The 20048-nt window shown below is 41.9% G+C and overlaps 1 protein-coding gene across 1 annotated transcript; it reads left to right on the top strand.

Moving 5' to 3' along the window:
* Nucleotides 1–1497: 1497 nt before the first annotated feature.
* On the top strand, nucleotides 1498–19716 carry kcnj3a (potassium inwardly rectifying channel subfamily J member 3a). Its single transcript, XM_040201946.2, has 3 exons — nucleotides 1498–3187; nucleotides 4018–4234; nucleotides 17859–19716. The coding sequence occupies exons 1-3, from the start codon at nucleotides 2510–2512 to the stop codon at nucleotides 18452–18454; spliced, it is 1491 nt and encodes a 496-aa protein (XP_040057880.1). The 5' UTR covers nucleotides 1498–2509; the 3' UTR covers nucleotides 18455–19716.
* The last annotated feature ends 332 nt before the right edge of the window (nucleotides 19717–20048 follow it).

Here is a 20048-nt window from a genome sequence, read left to right as displayed (position 1 = left end):
GTTTTGGAGATCACGTTGCTTCAAAAGTCAAGAACAATAATGCAGACATAGCCTGTCTCAACACAACTGTGTCTTAAAATGAAATGCACATGCAGGGCCGATCCTTTTCCAAGAGTCGTTGAGGAAACTTTTGTTTTAATTCAACAGAAAGTAAAAACAAAAAGTCTAGCTGGTGATAACAGGCTGACAGTCAGCCGGTCCAAACCAACTAATAGCCTCGTTTTTGCTCCGCACATGTGTGAGCGGCCTCATTCCTCCTAACGAGGGCCGGAACGCATGGCCAACGACCTGTGTCCCCCTGCAGTCATTATAAAAGTCCCGCTGCGGCCCTACTTGTTCACCTGGCAATTATGACAGCCTGGTGACTGACGGGAGAAATGTTTTCCTGTCTGTCGCCCTCGAGGGGCCACGGAGCCAAGCAGCCCACACTTGGAGGCGCCGCCATGCGATCGGTCATTTGGAGACGGCCGCGTCAGGCTTTAGTGCTGTTTGCAGGTCAGGGCACTCGGAGCTCGCACTGAACGTGGAGCAGCATGCGATAAACCACATTGCGTCGCAGGATTTGGTAGGAGAGGTAGATTTCGCTGGGAACTACAGACTGCCCCAACAGTCTTCTTCATATTCATATGGAGTTTTGTGTGGGGGGCAGTAACCGTATCCAGTGGTCCACTGATATTTATAATCAAAATGAAGTTGATCCCAAAACTGCTTTGCTGCTGCCTCCACCGTGTCTCCAGTTAGAGCCGTACAGGCCATAAAATAAAGTACCAATGACAGGCGAATTTCAAAGTGGCTGTCATCAGGGATTTCTTGACTAATTGACAATGGTGCTTAGAATGTTGATAAAAACATGCTGATTTAGTGCAACACACAGCAGAACAACAACAAGCGAAAAGGTAGAGGGGCGGTGGGAGCTAAACTGTGTGTGAGAGCGGTGTGTTGTTGGTCCGGCCTCGTGTCCGAGAGACAACGTGTAAGCCTCGGTAACTATGGCGTGGGTGTTTTCCTCTGTGGCCTCCCGGTAATACGATGAGTGAATCCTGAGCAATGCACCCTGGTTGGTTGCAGCCCTTTTTTTTTTTTACCCCCCTGAGATCTATACAATTTGGTGAGAATGTCAGCAGGTTTTTTCGGGCAAAACCTGCTGAGATCTCGTAGCATTCGTTGGATGAACATGGGCGCAGTCAAAGGTGGGATGGAAGAGGGGTCGTCAGTGCCTGTTTGCACGGGTGACACAGAATAACAACAAATGTCCACTAAATACAGATGCAGGGCAGCTGTTTTCACACATCGTTATTGAACTGCTTTTATTGGAGAGGAAGCAACATGAACATTGTACACCAAGATGATTCAGCGTCTTTGCGGTAGAGATAAAGCTGTAATATACTGCTATTTTATTTTCCCCATTTTTCTAACCATATAAAAAGATTTGGTGATGCTTTAAAGAGACAGAATCCGGGTTATTATCATGTCAAAGGCTAAACGTGGGAATGAACTGTGATCATTGGAAAGTCATCATGACCTCAGCTGCAGTTTCACATTTTTGATTTGATCACTTGGAAAAAAAAAAAGTCAAATCAGGCAAACCCTCTTCCCGCCTCCTCCGAATGGTCTGTCTTTGTGCCACTAGGCAACAGCGAGTGTACCACTGGAGCTGAGGAAGTGCGCAGGAGCCGCGCAGGGAAATCGACGGGGAAAGACGGATCGAAGCGGCCAAAAGAGCGTCTGGTGGATATTTACCGGAGAACCATGAGAACCCGTTCGCTATTTCTCTGAGAGGGGAATAGGTGCCCCGGAAAGAGCCGGCTAAGCAGCGTCGATGCGCGCACCCAAAAATGACGACAGTGGGACAGTGATTCTCTTCCTCCATCTCGTCGTGTTTTACAGTCAGACGCTTGGATGCAACTCATCTCACATGCGTACAGGTTACAAAAGGAGCGCTGGAAACCTTGATCATCTCCAACGCAGACGCGAGTGCGCACGTTCCGACCGGGAAACCTTTTCCAGCGACCAATTACGCGGAGATATTGGGTTTTTTGGGGCGGTGGAAGGATTTTGAACTTTCGTATGAAAACTTACTCTCCGAGTACAATCTGGAACAGGTCGATATAGACACAACCTTTCACGGGCGATGAGCAGCTGATAAACCTGTAAAAAAAAAACTGCACTGTGGCTTGCGCGTTTTTGGAATCCTTCACCCTGGGAGTTGCTTGTTCCTTCATATGGCTTCTGTCCTCGGGGCTCGTAAACCTGCTCGTTCGTTGCTGATATTTCATGGCTGTAGAGTGTAGTACCAGTAGCGTGTGGCGAAGGAGGACGGTGCAAGACTAACTGGGGCGGGGGGGGGAGGAGGGGGGCGAACACAGTGCACTTTTATCGCCTTATTTCCAAAAGAGGAGACATTGCGCGCGGGCATCACCGACTGCGGCAACAACAACCCAGACTTTTTTTTCTCCCCCCTCTACACCACTGAATCCTTTGTTACTCCTTTCGCTGCTGTCATCGTAGTATGTCTGCACTCCGAAAGAAATTTGGGGACGATTATCAGGTAGTGACCACCTCATCCAGCGGGTCTGGATTCAACCAGCCTCCCCCGGAGAAAAAGAGGAAGAGGCAGCGGTTCGTGGACAAGAACGGGCGATGTAACGTCCAGCATGGGAACCTGGGGGGTGAGACCAGTAGATACCTCTCGGACTTATTCACAACGCTAGTCGATTTGAAATGGCGATGGAATCTATTCATTTTCATCCTCACCTACACAGTGGCTTGGCTCTTCATGGCCTCCATGTGGTGGTGCATCGCGTACATCAGAGGAGACCTCAACAGAGCCCACAACGAAAAGTACACTCCGTGTGTGGCCAATGTCTATAACTTTCCCTCGGCCTTCCTCTTCTTCATAGAGACCGAGGCCACCATAGGATATGGTTACAGGTACATCACGGACAAATGCCCCGAGGGGATCATTCTCTTTCTTTTCCAGTCGATCCTCGGATCAATTGTGGATGCCTTTTTGATCGGCTGCATGTTCATCAAGATGTCTCAGCCCAAGAAAAGGGCCGAGACGTTGATGTTCAGTGAGCACGCGGTGATTTCTATGCGGGATGGAAAACTAACTCTCATGTTCAGGGTCGGCAACCTGCGTAACAGCCACATGGTCTCCGCACAGATCCGCTGCAAATTACTCAAAGTAAGTGATACGTTCAGTCGGGATCCATCGACTGTTCCCTTTGTTCATCCTGGCTCAGTCCATGCTTTTCTTTCTTTTTTTTTTTTTTTTTAGTAAAACTGATGCTGAAAGGCCGACATAAACCGGCGAGACTTAATTTGCTTGATGGAAATCGATCAAGTTTGAGTCCTTCCTGTCGTTACATCAGATCTCCAGAAGAACGCGTTGTTCAAATGCTGTTTTAAAGAGACAATGTTTTACAACGTATATAAATGTGCAGTGGGGCGAATTAAACACAACATCTGGATCCACCTACTGGCTTCACAAAAGTCCTTAGTCAACTATTCCAACTTTTAAATGCTCATCTATACAAATATCCCACAATTATTATGTAATAGGATTAGAGTAATAATGTAATAAATTCAATGCTGGCTCTCTTAAAGTCTAAAGTATGAACTCGGTTTCCCCCAATGCGTCATATTCGTCTTTGTAGATGATTAAAACTGTTTCACAATTTCTAGTTTCCACGTGCTGACACACCAGGTGATTGAAGGCAGATCAATACGGATAAAACTATTTATCCAAACCAAAGGATTTGATTAATCTGCATAAAAATTTGACATTTCAAGTCCCAGGTGACACATCAAATGACATGCTAATTTGTATATTCTTGCCAATGTAATTTAAGAATATTATTGCAATTTCTCTACTATGCATACTAGTTGCTCTGATTTCGTATGCTTGTGAAAAGCTCCAACAAAGGCTCTGATGTGCTGCTGATACGTCTGTCTGACCCCTTCCTTCCCCCACTCAACATCTCTGTCTCTGTCTCTTCCTGTACGCTGCTGTAGTCTCGCCAGACGCCCGAGGGCGAGTTTCTTCCGCTGGATCAGTTGGAGTTGGACGTGGGTTTCAGCACTGGGGCAGACCAGCTCTTCCTCGTCTCACCCCTCACGATTTGCCATGTGATTGACACCAAAAGCCCCTTCTACGACCTCTCCCAGAGATCCATGCAAACAGAGCAGTTTGAAATTGTGGTGATACTTGAAGGAATAGTAGAGACAACAGGTGAGTAAAAGCAAACATGCATTTTTCAGGCCGTCTGTAAAAACAAAACAAAACAAAAGATCTTGTTTTGCAGGCTGCAGGATAATTGCACAGTAGCTTAAGATGATTTATTGTCTCTACAATGTTTGAGGTGGTGCAATATTGATCTGTGTAATAAATCTCATAGATACATTGAAGCTCTATCATAGGTGTTAATTTGTCCAAATGGAAACACTATTGACCCCTTCATTACATTTTATTGATTTTTATTTATGTGGCACACAAACAGAGAATATAGCAGTGGTGCATTGTAGTTCATTCTTTTTGTGTTAGATGCATTGACTTTTTAATCCATGCATTAAAACACCTTCTGGAGAAAGCAGGACCAAGATTTAAGCCACATGAGCAGGGTCAATGTTACATACATTTTATTTTTCTCATCTGAAGCAGTGCAGCACTCACCTCGTGGCTTTCCTTGGAGAGGATAATAACTTGCTTTCTAAGGTCCCTTCGGAATTAGGGAATTCCATTTCCACAAGATGAGTAACGCCCCGAGTAAAATTCTCCAGTGTGGTCATTTTGAATTCAAGCGTTATTTGACACAGCTGATATAGTGTTGGGGGAGCTCCTTTAGGATTATAGAGTGAACTGAGGAGCAGTTGTAATACGCTCGTTTCGACAAAACAGCATGTGGAGATGTGACAGCGGGACTGACACAGCAGACAGCAATTAGCAGAGATCTTCATTTGCTAATAGATAGGTTCAATCATTTAGTGCAGTTTCATTAAAGTCATTCTGCAGTTTGAGATGCAGCTTACATAAAGTTTTTTCAGTCTATGACTGACGCTTTTAAGTCAATTTGATGGGATTTGATATATTTTTTAAACATGGTGCATACAAGAGGTAATTTATTAGAACATGACGTATGAGCAGATACTGGGCTTGGTCTTGGGTCCAACATAAGTGAGTCTGCTCACTGTTTACATACCAGATTTTTCTTTATTAATTCATCTCTCAGTTGATTATCTATTATCCAATTAATTACCAATAAACATTTAGTTTCAAACTTTTATTTTTTATTGAGCGTCATTGAAAGATTGCTGTTGTATGAGGGTTGGTTTGAAGATATGGAGATGTTTATTTATCATTGATATATTAGAAAGTATTTTTAGTATGACAGCTCATGTTCTTGTATGCTTTATAATAGTACCGATAAAAGGTTTTGACTACACTGGTTGGTGTGGGAATGTTACTCATATGGAGAAACAGTGGTGGTTATGTGAAGTCGGGGAAAAAAGCTGATGTAAAAACAATCCGTGGTTAAAAATTGATGTACAGTGAAAGTCTAAATTGTCAGACTCTTTCATTCCTGGCCAATGTAACTCTGTTTCCATGGCAACCTCGGCTTGAGTATTCAGGACTGCAGCATTGCATCTAAACTTAGTTTTTTTTTCATTCCTATATGTTATAGGAATCATAACACTTTTTCAGTAACGAAACAGGCAAACATGCACTGCTGAACGTTAAATCAAATTTCTTTGTTAGCAACATGGTCTGGTATTAAGGAGAATCTCTTCTGAAATATGAAAAGGTGTTACTGTACCAAGAAAAGCTTGCCAGCACAGGTGTAACAGCAGAGTAGAAATAACATGAAATATTTACGAGGCTTGCTGTTTACCAGTGAAGAAACTGTCCAGCTCCCCAGATCGACGTTGTTGTTGTCGTCACTTTTTGTTATGTGTCCGGAACACAAGTACTTTTCACTACGGCTTAAAGCTACACAATCACTGTATTTGTGTCATTTCTACCAGATAATAACACACAACAGTGTATGCTTTTTGACACATTACCCTTTTTTCTATCAGAGCTAATATTTTGCTGGGACCTCTACATTGTGTAAAAAGGCCAGAGCTGTTTCTTATTCCCTTTGAAGAGGAGCCCAATGTGTTCTTGATCACCACCTGAGCAAGTTGCACCATCCAAATGGCCCGTGTAGGATGTCTGGTAGAGCAGATTTTCTTCTGGAGAGATGCCAGTCGTGGCTTTGTAGTGTTATGGAGTTTGGGTTTTCTCACTGAATATGTTGCAACACTGTGGATGAATTGGCTCCACATCACGTCGCAATTATTGTACAGTACAACAGCCTTCCCCCCAAAAAACTGTAATAGCTGTAAGAAAGAAAAGCACAAATAACGAGCCAGTAGTAACACGTTTTGGTCGAGTTAACAGCATTAATGGGGGGATGATGCCTGACACAATAGGAATCGATAAATGGAACACAAACCACATCACTCCCCTACAAGTATAGAGATACAGTGGCATTGGCTACAAAGCAAATGTGCATGTAAGCCTCTGTGAGTGAGCGCCTTATCCCACTTGTTACGTTGTTGACGTGAGGTTCGGCATAATAACAGCAAGCTGAGTTGCATTATTTGTGCATCGCGGGATAAAAAAAGAGGGATGTGAATAACAAGGAACAGACTGGAGCCCAGTAAAAATGGATGATCAATACAACAAAAAAAAACCCAAAATAAAATATATACAATATTTCTCTACATTCTCAGAGAGGCCGCGGTGCAGTTACATCTGCTCACTTGTTCTATGGCTGAGTCTGCTGAACAGTCAATAATCTGTCTTTCAGTTATGATACGATACGCAATATTTTGTACACCAGACAATATGGTTCTCACTTGCAACAACAACCAAACATACAATGAGTGTATGCTTTTTCAGAATTCACTTTGCATGATAAAAAGTATGGCAGTTTGGGTATTGGAACTCCCAGCAAATTATTTTTTTCAGGAAAACTTCAAAATAAATGTTTGGTTTTTAAATTGTTATTAATTACATTGCGTGTTGCTAGTCAAAACCTCAAATGATGGTCAACAAATTGGGACACAAGATGGAAATATGGCCTTTCTGTTTGTTCCATGTACCATGTATGTGTCATCGCAGTACATTCAAAGCTCATTCAAGTAACATGCTGTATGTAGTGTACGTCATCATCCGTCTGGAGCCTGGAAAAGGCTGTTTCCATTATACTTTTGTTGGTTTGGATTCTGTTCATGAATGCAGCTGGAAAGAAATACTTAAAGTCACAGTGAACCGGCTGAAAGAAATCCAGTTCTCATTTATCTATTTCCACCTTTACATATATAGGTAGCACATATACTTATAATGCAAATACATATGTCACGATATTGAGCTGACTTTAACTCACTGACTCTGAACTGCTACCTTCATAAAATACAAATCAAAAGTTTAGTTAAATGTCCCATTAACACCAGTGATGCTGTTCAACGCAGCAAAAGCTTAAAAGCCAAGCCCAGAGGCAATCTGTTCATTAGTGGGGCTGATTCTTGGGAACCCAAAATTAACTGTAGCTGCCAGCAGCAGACGTTTAGGTTCCTCCATCCATGAAACCAATCAGGGTAATGATTTTCAGGGGCAGATTTGTACATGATGCCGTTGCACAACTCTCCTATCTGAACCCTGCAGAATTTATATCATTAAATTCTCTGAGTATTGCTTAAAACATGTAAATAAGTCATATTTTGTTTCAACAAAGTTGCAATCTCTGAGGTAAAGTCTGCTATCTTGTTGTTTATTTAAATGTTTGAATTTGTTTTCTCTGAGAATTTTCATTATTACTTTGTTTCCCTCCTTTGGAGACACAGCACATTAGTAGGGAAGGCGAGCACTCGCTTACTAAACTAACTAATTATTCCCGTGTTTCTGAATCAGCTGAATGTCTGATGTACACGAAACACGGCGCCCAACTTCATCTCTTGATTTGGTTTTAAGGCAAATGTTTAAAAAGGTCAAAAAGTCTCTTCTCTTTGATGAAGTGTTGTGTTGATTTGGATTATTTTTCAGCCCACTCTTTTTCGTCCTGCTGCAAGGCTGTGTTATGGAATACAAAATAGAATATCCCAGCTATCTGCTCATTTTAAAATGAGTGTGGGCGGCGGGGGGTTAGTTGCTTATAGACTGGATCAACTGGTAATGTTTATTCATGTGTGCATAAATGCAGTTTGCGACTCGATTATAATGAATCTCCTTCCTGTATGCTCAGTTCGTTTAAAATTCTATCACTTTATTTGTTGAAAAATTCTGTGTTTAGACCTGTGTAGCGTTACAATCTCAACAAAACAACTGAAAATATTTGAAACAATGTGCTTTGACGGAGCTGAATTAATACAACAACATACAACGATCAAATATATTCATCCAATTAAAACGTAATCACCTGACCTAACAAGTTTGTTTGATGATGATCATCATAGCTAATTAAGTAACCCTTTTGCAACAATTACACAAGAAGTGTATATTTAGAACTGAAATTAAGAACAATAATTTCTCCGGCCACCGAGTCGGCATAATTAATTTCAAACGCCTATTGCCCCTGATTAGCAGAGAGGACCGTGTCATGGTCTGATCTGTGTTTTATCAGCAGCGGCAGTAATTGAAATGAAAATGGAGAACTTTGGACTGTACTGAAGGCCCGACAGTTTCAACCCATACGAGTAAGAGATCCTCGCCCTGGAGGTCTCGGGGTCGCCTGACGTCAAGAGCCCCAGAGCTTAAGTAAACGGTGAACCCCGCGTATGAGCCGAGATTTGCCGTCCTCGGGAGGAACTGGCTATAATTCGTTCTGAGCCATTACGCTGAGTTCGTCCTCCGCGGGGTTTATCCTCCCTCCCGGCCGTCGGTGTTGCAGCCCGCGCCGGTCAAGGAGTTAAAAGTGGGTTCAGTGGGGAAGCCGAGGCTGCAGATCAGGTGAGAGTTTCCAATTAAATCCGATATGCTCGGGGTGAGAACTCAAGAGGGAAGTGTTTGTCCCTGCTGAGTTCCACCTGTGCACCCAGAAGCCCCATTTGAATACCTCACAGCTCACTTGTTGAATGCGTTTTGGTTCATTTGAATTCATTTGACTCATTTCCTTTATCTGTCTTGAATATTTCAGCGTGACAAACATGGATAATGTTATCTGTGTTGAACCTGAATACAATGATATTCTTATACACGTCCCTGGTTTATCCTGCTGCACACAAGGTGTCAATTCCAAGACTTATTCACGTTATGCTGCTTTTACACTGTGTTTTTACACACGATAGGATTGTAGTCGTTTCTGTAACGCTTCACAGACGTCATGGATGGCAACAGGTGTCAAAGTCAGATGGATTTTATTCTAGACGTGGTCGAGGACCAAATCCCAAAAACGCAGCAATGTCGGAGACTTGATTAAAAAACAGGACTAGGAACGAAAAAGCTGTAGAATTATGAAGATCTTTATAATCAAAAGAAATCATTACAATAGTCCTTAAACCATAAGGATGTTTTAGTCGATTGTAACAACAAGAAACAATACAGCCTCAAAATAAAGTGCTTAGCTTCACAAAGATCGTTGTTTGGATTTGATGACTTTAAGTGTTCATGATATTTTGTCCATGCCCCGTAGGCGTCTGCTGACCAACTCATTACACGCAGTACAAGGGCAGCGTGCATGCTGCTTTGAATGAGGCTGTAATTAGCTTTACTAATTTGAGATAAACAAACAAGGGCATTCTAGGAACGCATCCGTGAGACGCACCTCTTATGTCTACTGTACATGCAATAATTGCACTGGGGATGAACTCCACGTAACGGGCATTAAAACGAACCGGCGATGACATCCTAGATTCATTATCCCTTCTAGATGAACTGTGCTGGATTCCCAAGGGGGACAAAGCTAATTGTGTCTTTAGGGATTTGTCCAGTCTGTGTTAGATGGCAATAAATCACTGGCGTAGGAGGTGTGATGGCGGACCTGGGATGAACTGAGGTGACCGAATCACCAGAAATGCCTCAGTCTTCTCGACAATTGACCAGGTCCTGGTGGTCCGTATCTCAGAATACTTGCGCCCCGTGCTATTTTCTGTAATCAACAACTATTTTTGTAGATGGAGGATGGACACTCAGGCAAAGTGTTACACGGAATTGAGACAAAATTGTGATTCCACTTGCCTAATAGAGGTCATGAAGAAGGTTGTGATGCACTTGCAGTCTTGGTCCCCGGCAGCATTGATTGGTGAGGCTGCGAACGTCTCTTAAGTGCAGGTGAATCAATCCTGCAGCCTAAACACAGAGCCACGTGAACATGTTTTTCCTAAGACCTGCCTTCTAGCAAGACCCCCCTCTGGGACTCTCTTTCTGTTTTGTTTTTTTCATTCACTCTCTTATATGCGGGATTGATTCGGTCTCCCACTCGAGTGGTGACAAACTTGATAAAACAGGAGAGTAGCTTTCTTACCAGAGAGTTACTCCTCTTTAGCACCACCTAAGTCTGAGATCTCTTGAGGCTTAAAATTCTCCTCTTTTGTTCTCCCCCTTTCATCTCTAACTCCTCTTCATGCCTTAAGTAGATTTAATAGCTGTGATCAATAGGAGATTAGAGCTCTCAATCACCCAGTCGGTTTCAAGGAGAGAAAATGCTTTTCCGATAATCCCTGCACTCTGTACAAGATGAAGAGAACGTTGTTCATGTGGTTTGGATACCATGGGATCTTCCCGTATGACCAACAGTGGTCGTTTGGCCTAATGGAAATCCATCAATCGCTGTCGTGCACAAGTCGTTCCCTCTGCAGCGGCATTGAGATTGCCTTGGTAACCTGCGCTCTCCTGGCTGAGGTAACGGCCTCCTGCCATATGTTCCTCCAGCCAGCCTGACATCCCACCTCGTGTGGAGATGCTTGCCAGCCCCTGCTCCGATTTCCTTCCCTCTGCTGAGGCAGTTGCCTCCCCTCCCCCACACCAGTGCACTTCCCCTGCCTTCTTCTTCCCTCCATCAGCTTCCTTCTTGCTCTCAGTTGCTCAGCCGATTCTGTATGTGGAATAAACATCAGAGCTGCAAAACAACTCAGAGCCACCTTCCCAAATGGATCACTTTGGAAAACAGTATTTAACGGAGGGAGGGGACTTATTTACATTTTTGAAACTGTGAAAAACAGGTCACTGCATGCATGTGGATTTCTCCACACTTCACCGCTTGATGGTGGTCACCATAGAAACAGACGATCAGAGGTACAATTTCATTATTTTTGTACCCCATTACATGCAGTTTTTGTTGTGGCCTTTGTAACACAACGTTAAAGAGAGTATCGAGTCATCGGTGAAAAGCCAAACCCGAGAACCGTCGTGCTCAGAGGAATGATTTCAATGTTCCTCTCTTCAGTAAGCTTAAATGCACCACCCAGCACCCTCACTATCCTCCTCTCCTCCAGCATTTTAGTACCGCATTCAGCGCAGCAGCTTAATATGTTGTTGCACAGATCCTGAAACAAGACGGAGGGGAATTCTGCCTCCTTGTCTTAGATGAATCGCTGCTCCTCACAATCCAGCATTGCAGTGAAGGCATTTCGTGGACACCCTTGGCTGCAGCAAGTGTCTGACAATGAGAGCAGGATGAATCGTGGACAGTGTTGTGAGGCGGTGCTCTGTATGTGTAGCACCCAGAATGACATGCTTGTTTGTGCTCGCATTTTTCTCATACACAACACTCGAGCAGTTTCCACAGCGTGATGGACTGTCGGGCGACTTTGCTGACAGCAAAGCAAGATGTGTCTGTGTGACCGTTTGTGTGGCTTGAGTGAAATAATTAGAGGAAAACCGAAAGAGACAAAGGTTATTTGTGATTGTGTCACAAAATAAAAGGGTAGCGAAGAACGTCTTGACGTCCATCTTCCCTTTTCAGTGATTTTGCAGGAGTTCAGACATCGTCATTTGACTGAGCACGTAATAGCACCATTTTAAGGAACACAAGGAAACGCTTGATAGCTTGAAACTGCCTAGATGGTGCGACAGAACAGCAATAAATAGATATCTGCTCTCGGGTCCGGTCCTCGACTTTTCTCTGCCCTCGCGGTGTCAAGTGCAGATCAGCAGCTGGGAATTGGATTGAGTCAGGCACTAAACGCATTTGATCCTTCCACAACCTGAATGAGCTTATTTTTAGGCTACAGTCAGTGAATACCACTTAGGCTAGTTTTCTTTTTAGCTACCATCAAGAAACACTGGCAGGCTGCCTCAGAGTTTACAGCGTTCTTTTATCCCCAAAGAACCCATTTTATCTCCGCTGTCACTCCGCTGGCTGCACGGATGCTTCACTTTGTTGAACCTGGGAAGCAATCAGCTCTGTGTCATCAGAGGAAAGTGGTTTTATTTAGAGTGTCAAGCTGAGATCATTTTTGGGCAGCTTAATCTCAAAGTTTGTGAGTCTATGAAATACTACTTAGCACTGTGCGGTGCAGACGGATCACCTTTAGTCTTTAGACGGACCTCCCAACTCAGCGCTGTGAAGTCCATTTCCTTCACTGAAACAAAACATTTGATTTTCATATTGTAATGGTTGCAGAGATGGAAGAAAAATATCACACATTGTTGCAGAGCATGTTTTGTCAATAATTTTCTGTGTCAGTTCCCTTCTGAAGTTGGGATGGACTTTTTTATTTTTTCATAAATTTGTGGATTCAGCAGAGGATTATTCTAATGCTGCTCATGCTGTCACTTGGTTATTGCATACAGTTGGAAAGCAGTAAAACTGCCTGGTGAACTTCAGCGATGGGATTTCACACTTGTCGAGGATTAAAATTGGCATTGGAGAGTCGCTCAAATCCTCCCAACCGTTATACTGAAATCATAGTTTTAGGAAATAAATGGAAGGAGAAGTCATGGAGCAGCTCTTGATATGTCACATTATTAGCAGTTTTCCATTATTTATTTTCAATATTTGTTTTCTAACTGTGTTCCAAATAGACATCCTTTCTTTTTTTATTAATTATTCTTTGATAATGATTTTTTTTGTGCAAATCTGTTAGTTATTTGTTCAGAATTCGTATTTCTCTTACATTTGTAATAGATGTGAATAAATACAAAATCATCAGGTGAGATGAGAAACACTAATCCATCTGAAGGTTTTTTCTTTTGGAGATAAAATATTTTTACTAACAGACAAAATACAAATGTAATGGCAACAATAAAATTAAAACCTGCAGTAATGTGACTGGTTGACAGATTTCACACGTTTCACCAAACCATTTATAAATGAGAAATATGTGCAATCATCTTGGTTAACTGTATCTAAAGAAGGTTAAGAGCAACATTGACATTCTATCATAGTTGTGTTTCTGGCCACCAGTGACTCTGGAGAAGACAGAGAAATGTACATATGGGCTTTAAATGCTGAATGCTGCATTATGTTCCCTGGCTGATAATCATGTCCATCAGCTGTTTGGTGCAGATAGTGTACTTTGCAGTTGTTTATTTCGTCGCAGCTCTTGCTGCTGCTGGAAATGAGTGATGAAAAGACAGTGAATCGAGAAACATAAAGTAACTTTACCTTTTGCTAAAACATGTTAAAAATGCTCTTCAGAGTTGCTAAGAAACTGCAGAGATCACCTCTTTCTGTCAGATCGCGTTCCCTGAAATCTTTTTGTTAACTTCACATTTTTTAGTTTTAAGTAAATTTTTACCGCAGGATACAGTAATTATTATATAATTTATTTCATTTTCATTTGGACCGTTACCGTCACAACTCACAACAGGGTCTTTTTTTGACCATGAAACATATAACATGTGTAATTAGGTAAACCAGAACATGGCTGTTTACTTGAGGTGTTATCATTTTTTTATTGTGCGTCACTCCGTTGATTTAAAATGTATTGGTATTGGCTTTTAATGAGTCACAAAGGGAAACGGATAACCATTTACCGAGAACTGTAGTGAATCCACAGACGTTCTAATTTGTCTCCTAATGGGTTGAATGAGGAATTGCCTCCATCGCTTCCAACAATGTTTTTCCCTCCTGGTCTCTTCAGCCCTTCTCTTTCCGTTAATAAAGCCTGTGGAGTTTAACTGCATTTCATTATTACTTCTGAGTAGAAAACATATTAAATCTTTATATGAGTTGATTGATCAATTGCTCAATGATCATGTTTGATTAACTTTTTTATAAATGATCATCAGAGTTTATTTTTTAAATCCCACTACAAACATACATAAAATACATACAAGTCACAGCTTTAAATAGTTTCTTCAAAGCAAATACCCTAAAACTAAATTGACTATAATATAAGGAAAAGAGAAGCAATACATGCCGCTTGTTTTACATTTTGGTTACAAATAATAGATTTACCAATCGTCCAAATTATTCGCGATTAGTTTAATTTTTAATCTTTTAAGGAAAAATAAGGGATTAAAGCCAATACAGACAGATTGAACTGCAATAATTGTTTTGAAAGATTAGTAATAAAGTATAATTATAAAGTTACAATTTAATTTCAGACCAATACTGTATATTTGATTTGCTTTTTACTGGATATAGCAGAAACATTTTAAAAGATCTAAAAAAGATGAAACCAGGCGTACACAGTATGAGAAGCGTATAATTGGAGCTGTGTGTGCTTGTTTGTTTTTTTACTTTTTTGACATGCTGTATAATAACTGATGTTACCAACACCTCAAACTGGCGGTGAAAACACTGCACACCAAACATCTTATCTGTAATTTCCTTCATGGTCCCAGTATCAAACAGCAGCAGAGGGATAGGAATCTTTTTTTCTCCCTCGCTATGTGTGTTTACGACACAACGCTTGTTTGAAATGTGGTGCCGTGACCATGGAACAGCTTGTAAACACCGTGAGCGATGACAAAGGAAGGCATTGTTCTATGCTTCGCTGATGAAAAGTCAGTGTATGATTGACCTCTCGCGTTGTAAAAGGTCAGGATTCAGAGACAGCGAAACCATTTCGGTCTGTCTCCGGAGCCGTGCAGATGATTTCACCCGTCGCTTTGTTGAGTTTGGATCTGATCGGGGAGAGAGAGGGAGAGACTTTTGTTTTGTGTTGTCACTGTTACCTTTGACCAAACTCAGCGGCAAAGAGGTTTATGGCTGTCGCATGCACACATTCCTACAGTTTTGTTTCCATAGAAACACTGAGTCCCGGGCAGGCGTGTATTTTTCAGTTACATAAGCCTGTTGCCGGTAATACAAAAAAACACACCGATATGGGTGTTCTCATTTGACTCGGTTCCTATTTTTAGGAATTGCAGTCAGTTGCTGGATCATTTATATATTAATCTGGTTTGAATGTTTTGTGTTGCTGTAAAACTGTGTTTCATCTCGAGGTCTCCGTCAATGATTTCTCCCCACATTTCCATCCCGTTTTGAACCGTGTCATGGCCTGAGTGAAAGTTGAGGCACACTGTTTTTCTGCGTGCAATATGAATGTAGGTGTTTGCAGAGCAGCTCTTTTTATCAACACAATTGCACATATGTGATGCAACCATGTCTATGATTATGCGACGGCTCAGGCAACGGCTCTTGAATAATGCATAGGAAGTAAGTGCATATTAACGACCATTAATAAAGTCCAGTGCCTTTGTTAGTTTTTGACGGCGCTATAGCTAATTAGAGGATCCACATCAGTTTCTTCCTAATGTTTTTGGGGTTGAGCGGCTCTAAAGGAGGGGAAACAGGTTGAAGAGGGATTGAGCTGCAGGCCGGCAGTGTTCATGTCTTTTCCAGAGACTGAGGTCTTGCAGTCACTCCTACACTATGTGCAGGAACAATGGAGCATTATTAATAGATGTGAGATGAAGCTATTTAAGTCTTTTGTATTACTGAAGCAAACTTTAGCCCGAGGCACAATGTCATTTTGCTTGTTACAACCTTTTATCTTTTCATGCACGATCGAAGAAGCTATTGAATTTCTATCCCTTTGTTTACTGTATGTCCAGTAAACATTTCAGCATCGACTGTACTATTCAGTAAAGCAGGTATGGCTGACGGTTAAGTAGCTGTTTTAGAACTAAAACCAAATATTGACACCACAATAACTAAATGTAACCGGTTAATGATCAGAAGCCGTTTTAAAAGCACTCAATGCCGTAAGATTTCCACTCCCACTTAAGTCTCAATCGCTTACGTCCTACAGTTCTCATATCCCTTTTCACTGCAACGCACTTCCATATGCCCAAAGGCTCCGAGACTGTGAAGCAACGGTGCAGACGTTATACTGTGATTACCCAGAACACACTTGATGCTCAGTCTCTTGCACATCTGCGATTGTGTACCGGTTTGTTATCAGCGAATTATTTTAGGACCTTGGGAATAGAGGGGGGAATCACAGATGCCTCCAGTTTCGATGAGGACAATCTTCACAATAAGCAGCGGTGTCTGACTGTGAGCGAGCGCTACATCCTGGTATTCAGCCAACCGACGTTGCCATAACGATGTTACTGTAAGCTGGTAATAAAGACACTTGATAATAAGCTACTGCCCGGGTGATTCCTAATGTAAGTCTTTACACGGGGGACCACCCCCCCCCCCCCCCCAAGCCATTCCTCAATGTCAAAATAAGGGCTTTTGGGAATGATGTAATCAATGTAGTATTGTATTTAAAGTGTAATTATAGAGTTTTGTTGCTCACTTTCAGTGAGAAGGCAAAGTTGCTCTTTCTTCGGAATATTGACTCTGTCATGATCGATGGCGCTTTGCTGTGAGCAGGGTAGCCTGATGTAATGATAATAATGTACAAGCAGCAAGCGGCGACTGAATAGTGGTGATGGGTAGTCACTAATATGCATACAACAACTTTTTTTGTTGATCATTTATCTAAAGCTCATTATTTGACTAATAGCATTATTTGCTTCCAAAGTGAGTTTTATGAAGGGATTTAAGTCAGATTCTCCTCCAAGGGAACATTTATTTAAAGTTCACTTGAATCGTGTGCTGAATTTGCAGAGCGTATTTATTTTCTGGGTACGCACACAAACACAGAAAAGGCTAAATAGGATATCGCTTTTTAATTTGTAGTTGGCAATGAGAGAAATCAACCCTTTTAACTAAATTGTCGGACTCACTATGGCTTCTCTCCGGCAACCGACAATGTTCTGTAACAGATACTTCCTGTTGCTTTTTTTTGTGTTTTGGATTTAATTGGGTTCCTTTTCTTGTCTGAGAAAGCTCAAAGGAAAATGTTGTGTGATCTACAGAAGCTTTTGCCTGCAGCCGTTTCCTCGTGGTATCCAGCAATTTGATCCTCTTAATCCTCCATCTCTTGTGGCTGAAGGTGTGGACTGAACTGTGAGGTCGCATAGGGGCTGATGTGGGGAAAACCTGTGTTTTTCACTAGAAGCACCGACTGACCCACCACTTAGTTGATGGGTCAGTCGGTTAAGATACCAACTCAAACAGCTGGATCGGACACTGTGGTTGGTGGGGACAGTCGACTCAGTTTAATTACATTTTTGAATACATTTTAGCATAAAAGGAGGAATTTGCAAAGGAATTGAGTATTTAATGAAATAGCTTTTAAAACCTGTACAACGCACAACATTTAACAATCTTTGAAGAAATGACCAATAAATATTGATAAATACATTAAGTCCTTCTTTATTGAGGCACTTTTGCTTGCAATATTGGTTGATTTGTGATGAGAAATAGCTGAAATCCTGGTAAATATAATTCTCTTCAGCAGGTCGATCTAAGCCAAGATTGACACATAATTTACCACCGTTTTTGAGGCCTCAAAAGGGTTCTTCTAATCTGACAATTCATCCACGCAATGGTCACATCTTTAAATGTGTTTTTCTGTCTTTTTAACAGGGATGACGTGCCAAGCGAGGACGTCTTACACCGAGGACGAGGTTCTGTGGGGACATCGCTTCTTCCCAGTTATCTCCTTGGAGGAAGGCTTCTTTAAAGTGGACTACTCTCAGTTCCACGCTACATTCGAGGTGCCCACCCCTCCGTTCAGCGTGAAGGAGCAGGAGGAGGCTCTGCTCCTCTCCTCCCCCCTCATGGCTCCTTCCCTGTGCAACAGCGGGGACAAGAACAGCTCTCTGGACTGCCTGGAGCCCCTAGGGGACAACGACAGCACCACCAAGCTGCCCACCAAGCTGCAGAAGATCACGGGGCGGGAGGGTCTGCCCAAGAAGCTCCTAAGGATGAGCTCCACCACCTCCGAGATGACTTACAACTTCGGAGACCTGCCCATGAAGCTGCAGCGAATCAGCTCCGTTCCCGGCGTCTCCGACGATAAGCTGACGGGTAAAGCCTCCAAGATCGGCTCGGAGCCCATGAGCAAGTCCGTGGCTGACTTACCTCCCAAACTGCAGCGAATGGCCGGTGGGGGAGGGGGCAGGATGGACGGACACCTGCCGCCCAAACTCAGAAAGATGAATTCAGATCGCTTTACATAAAGCAGGCAGGCTATTTTACCCTGTGCCATCCTCCCTCGTTTCCTTTCCCTTGTACTATCCCTAATTTATTAATGGACAATATTCTTATATGAAAAGAAATGTAGAGAATGTGTAAACGCACCTTATATAAAGTAGGGTGATGGAAATGAGCACATTTGTCCGCGGATGTAAGTGTACATGCTATGAAAGACCTCTGATATATTTTTTAGGGATGATGTACAATTAGCACAAACCGGCATGTAAGTAACAACGCATGTCGAGCAGAATCTCAATCTTTTTTGGCATGACGTTTATTGAAATATTATTTTGCAAAAACAATTACATTTGTGATTTTACAGACAGTAAAAAATTGCACAAAGCCATATGATTTACAACGAGGAAAACCTGCATCACATGGTTCTAATTTGTGGTGACAAAAGGCACATACATTTGTTTTGAGTTGATTGCTTTTGTCGTTTTAATGTAAACTTGTGGCAATGTTACGTTGATTGCATGCTCCTCTTATTGACTTTGCTATAAAAAAGGTAATAGACAAAGATGTTTAGCCTTAATTATATTACCATGTTTCCATTTTCATGTCTGTTCACAGCTGGATTTTCGGTATTTCATATATAGACTATTTTACCATGTGCGATTTTATGACTTTATGAGTTGAACAAATACAGAATATGTTGCTGGATGATGCATTTTGCATTATAAAATGTATTATTGGCACCATATGACCTGTCTGAAGTGGGCACAATCCCACCCAATTTTCCCTTGCTTATTAAAGTAACACTTAAGTTGAAAGAGTCAATACTTTTACTTGACAAGCACAAAACAATCATTTTATTCTACTATATTATATATTAGAAAGCATTTGTGGACATTTTTCCTCATAAATCAACTGCGGACAGCAAGTCTGTACTGTGCAATTCCTTTCTTTCATCATATAACAAAATCAATACAAACATATGGTAGGGCGGTGTGATCATTCACACAAGACACTCAATTAGTATTCAACTTAGGTGTTACTTGTTAGATTTAGAGGTGAGCCCTTGAGGAAATCATAACACCTGTTTTAAGGGCCCATAATTTGCCTCCTTTTGTGATGAAAGCAATAATATTATAATGACTATAATCCTTATATAGCCACAGGGTCTCCCACAGTCCCACATTCACTCTGTTTACTGAATCCATGCCATGAAATCTGGTATTCTCTAAATGCATCATAGACATTGTATGACCAAATCTCTTCAGGAATAAACATCTAACCTAACTGTTCAGCATCCTGCTACTTTGACTTGGTGTATAGCATGCTTAACCCGATAAAACAAGTGTATTACTTATAAAAGGGGTTGGTTGAAATCCGAAACATGTTTTCCTCACCGTAAAGCACCATCATGGGTCCGTCTGATCTTTGCCAAAACCGTTGCATGTTCAACTCACAAGTTTTGACTCATGTGTTTGTCAGAGTTAGATAACAGCATGTAGCTACAGCAAGCAGATGGTTAGAATAAATACTGTAGCCAGCTTGGCTCTGTCCAAGGGTGACAAAAGGCCATCTCCTAAAGCCACTAAAGCAAACCTTTCATGTGTTATTACTTGTTTGTTT

Source organism: Gasterosteus aculeatus, chromosome 16 (assembly GCF_964276395.1).
Source record: "Gasterosteus aculeatus chromosome 16, fGasAcu3.hap1.1, whole genome shotgun sequence".
NCBI lineage: Eukaryota > Metazoa > Chordata > Actinopteri > Perciformes > Gasterosteidae > Gasterosteus > Gasterosteus aculeatus.
This window is presented reverse-complemented; position numbering and strand designations above follow the sequence as displayed.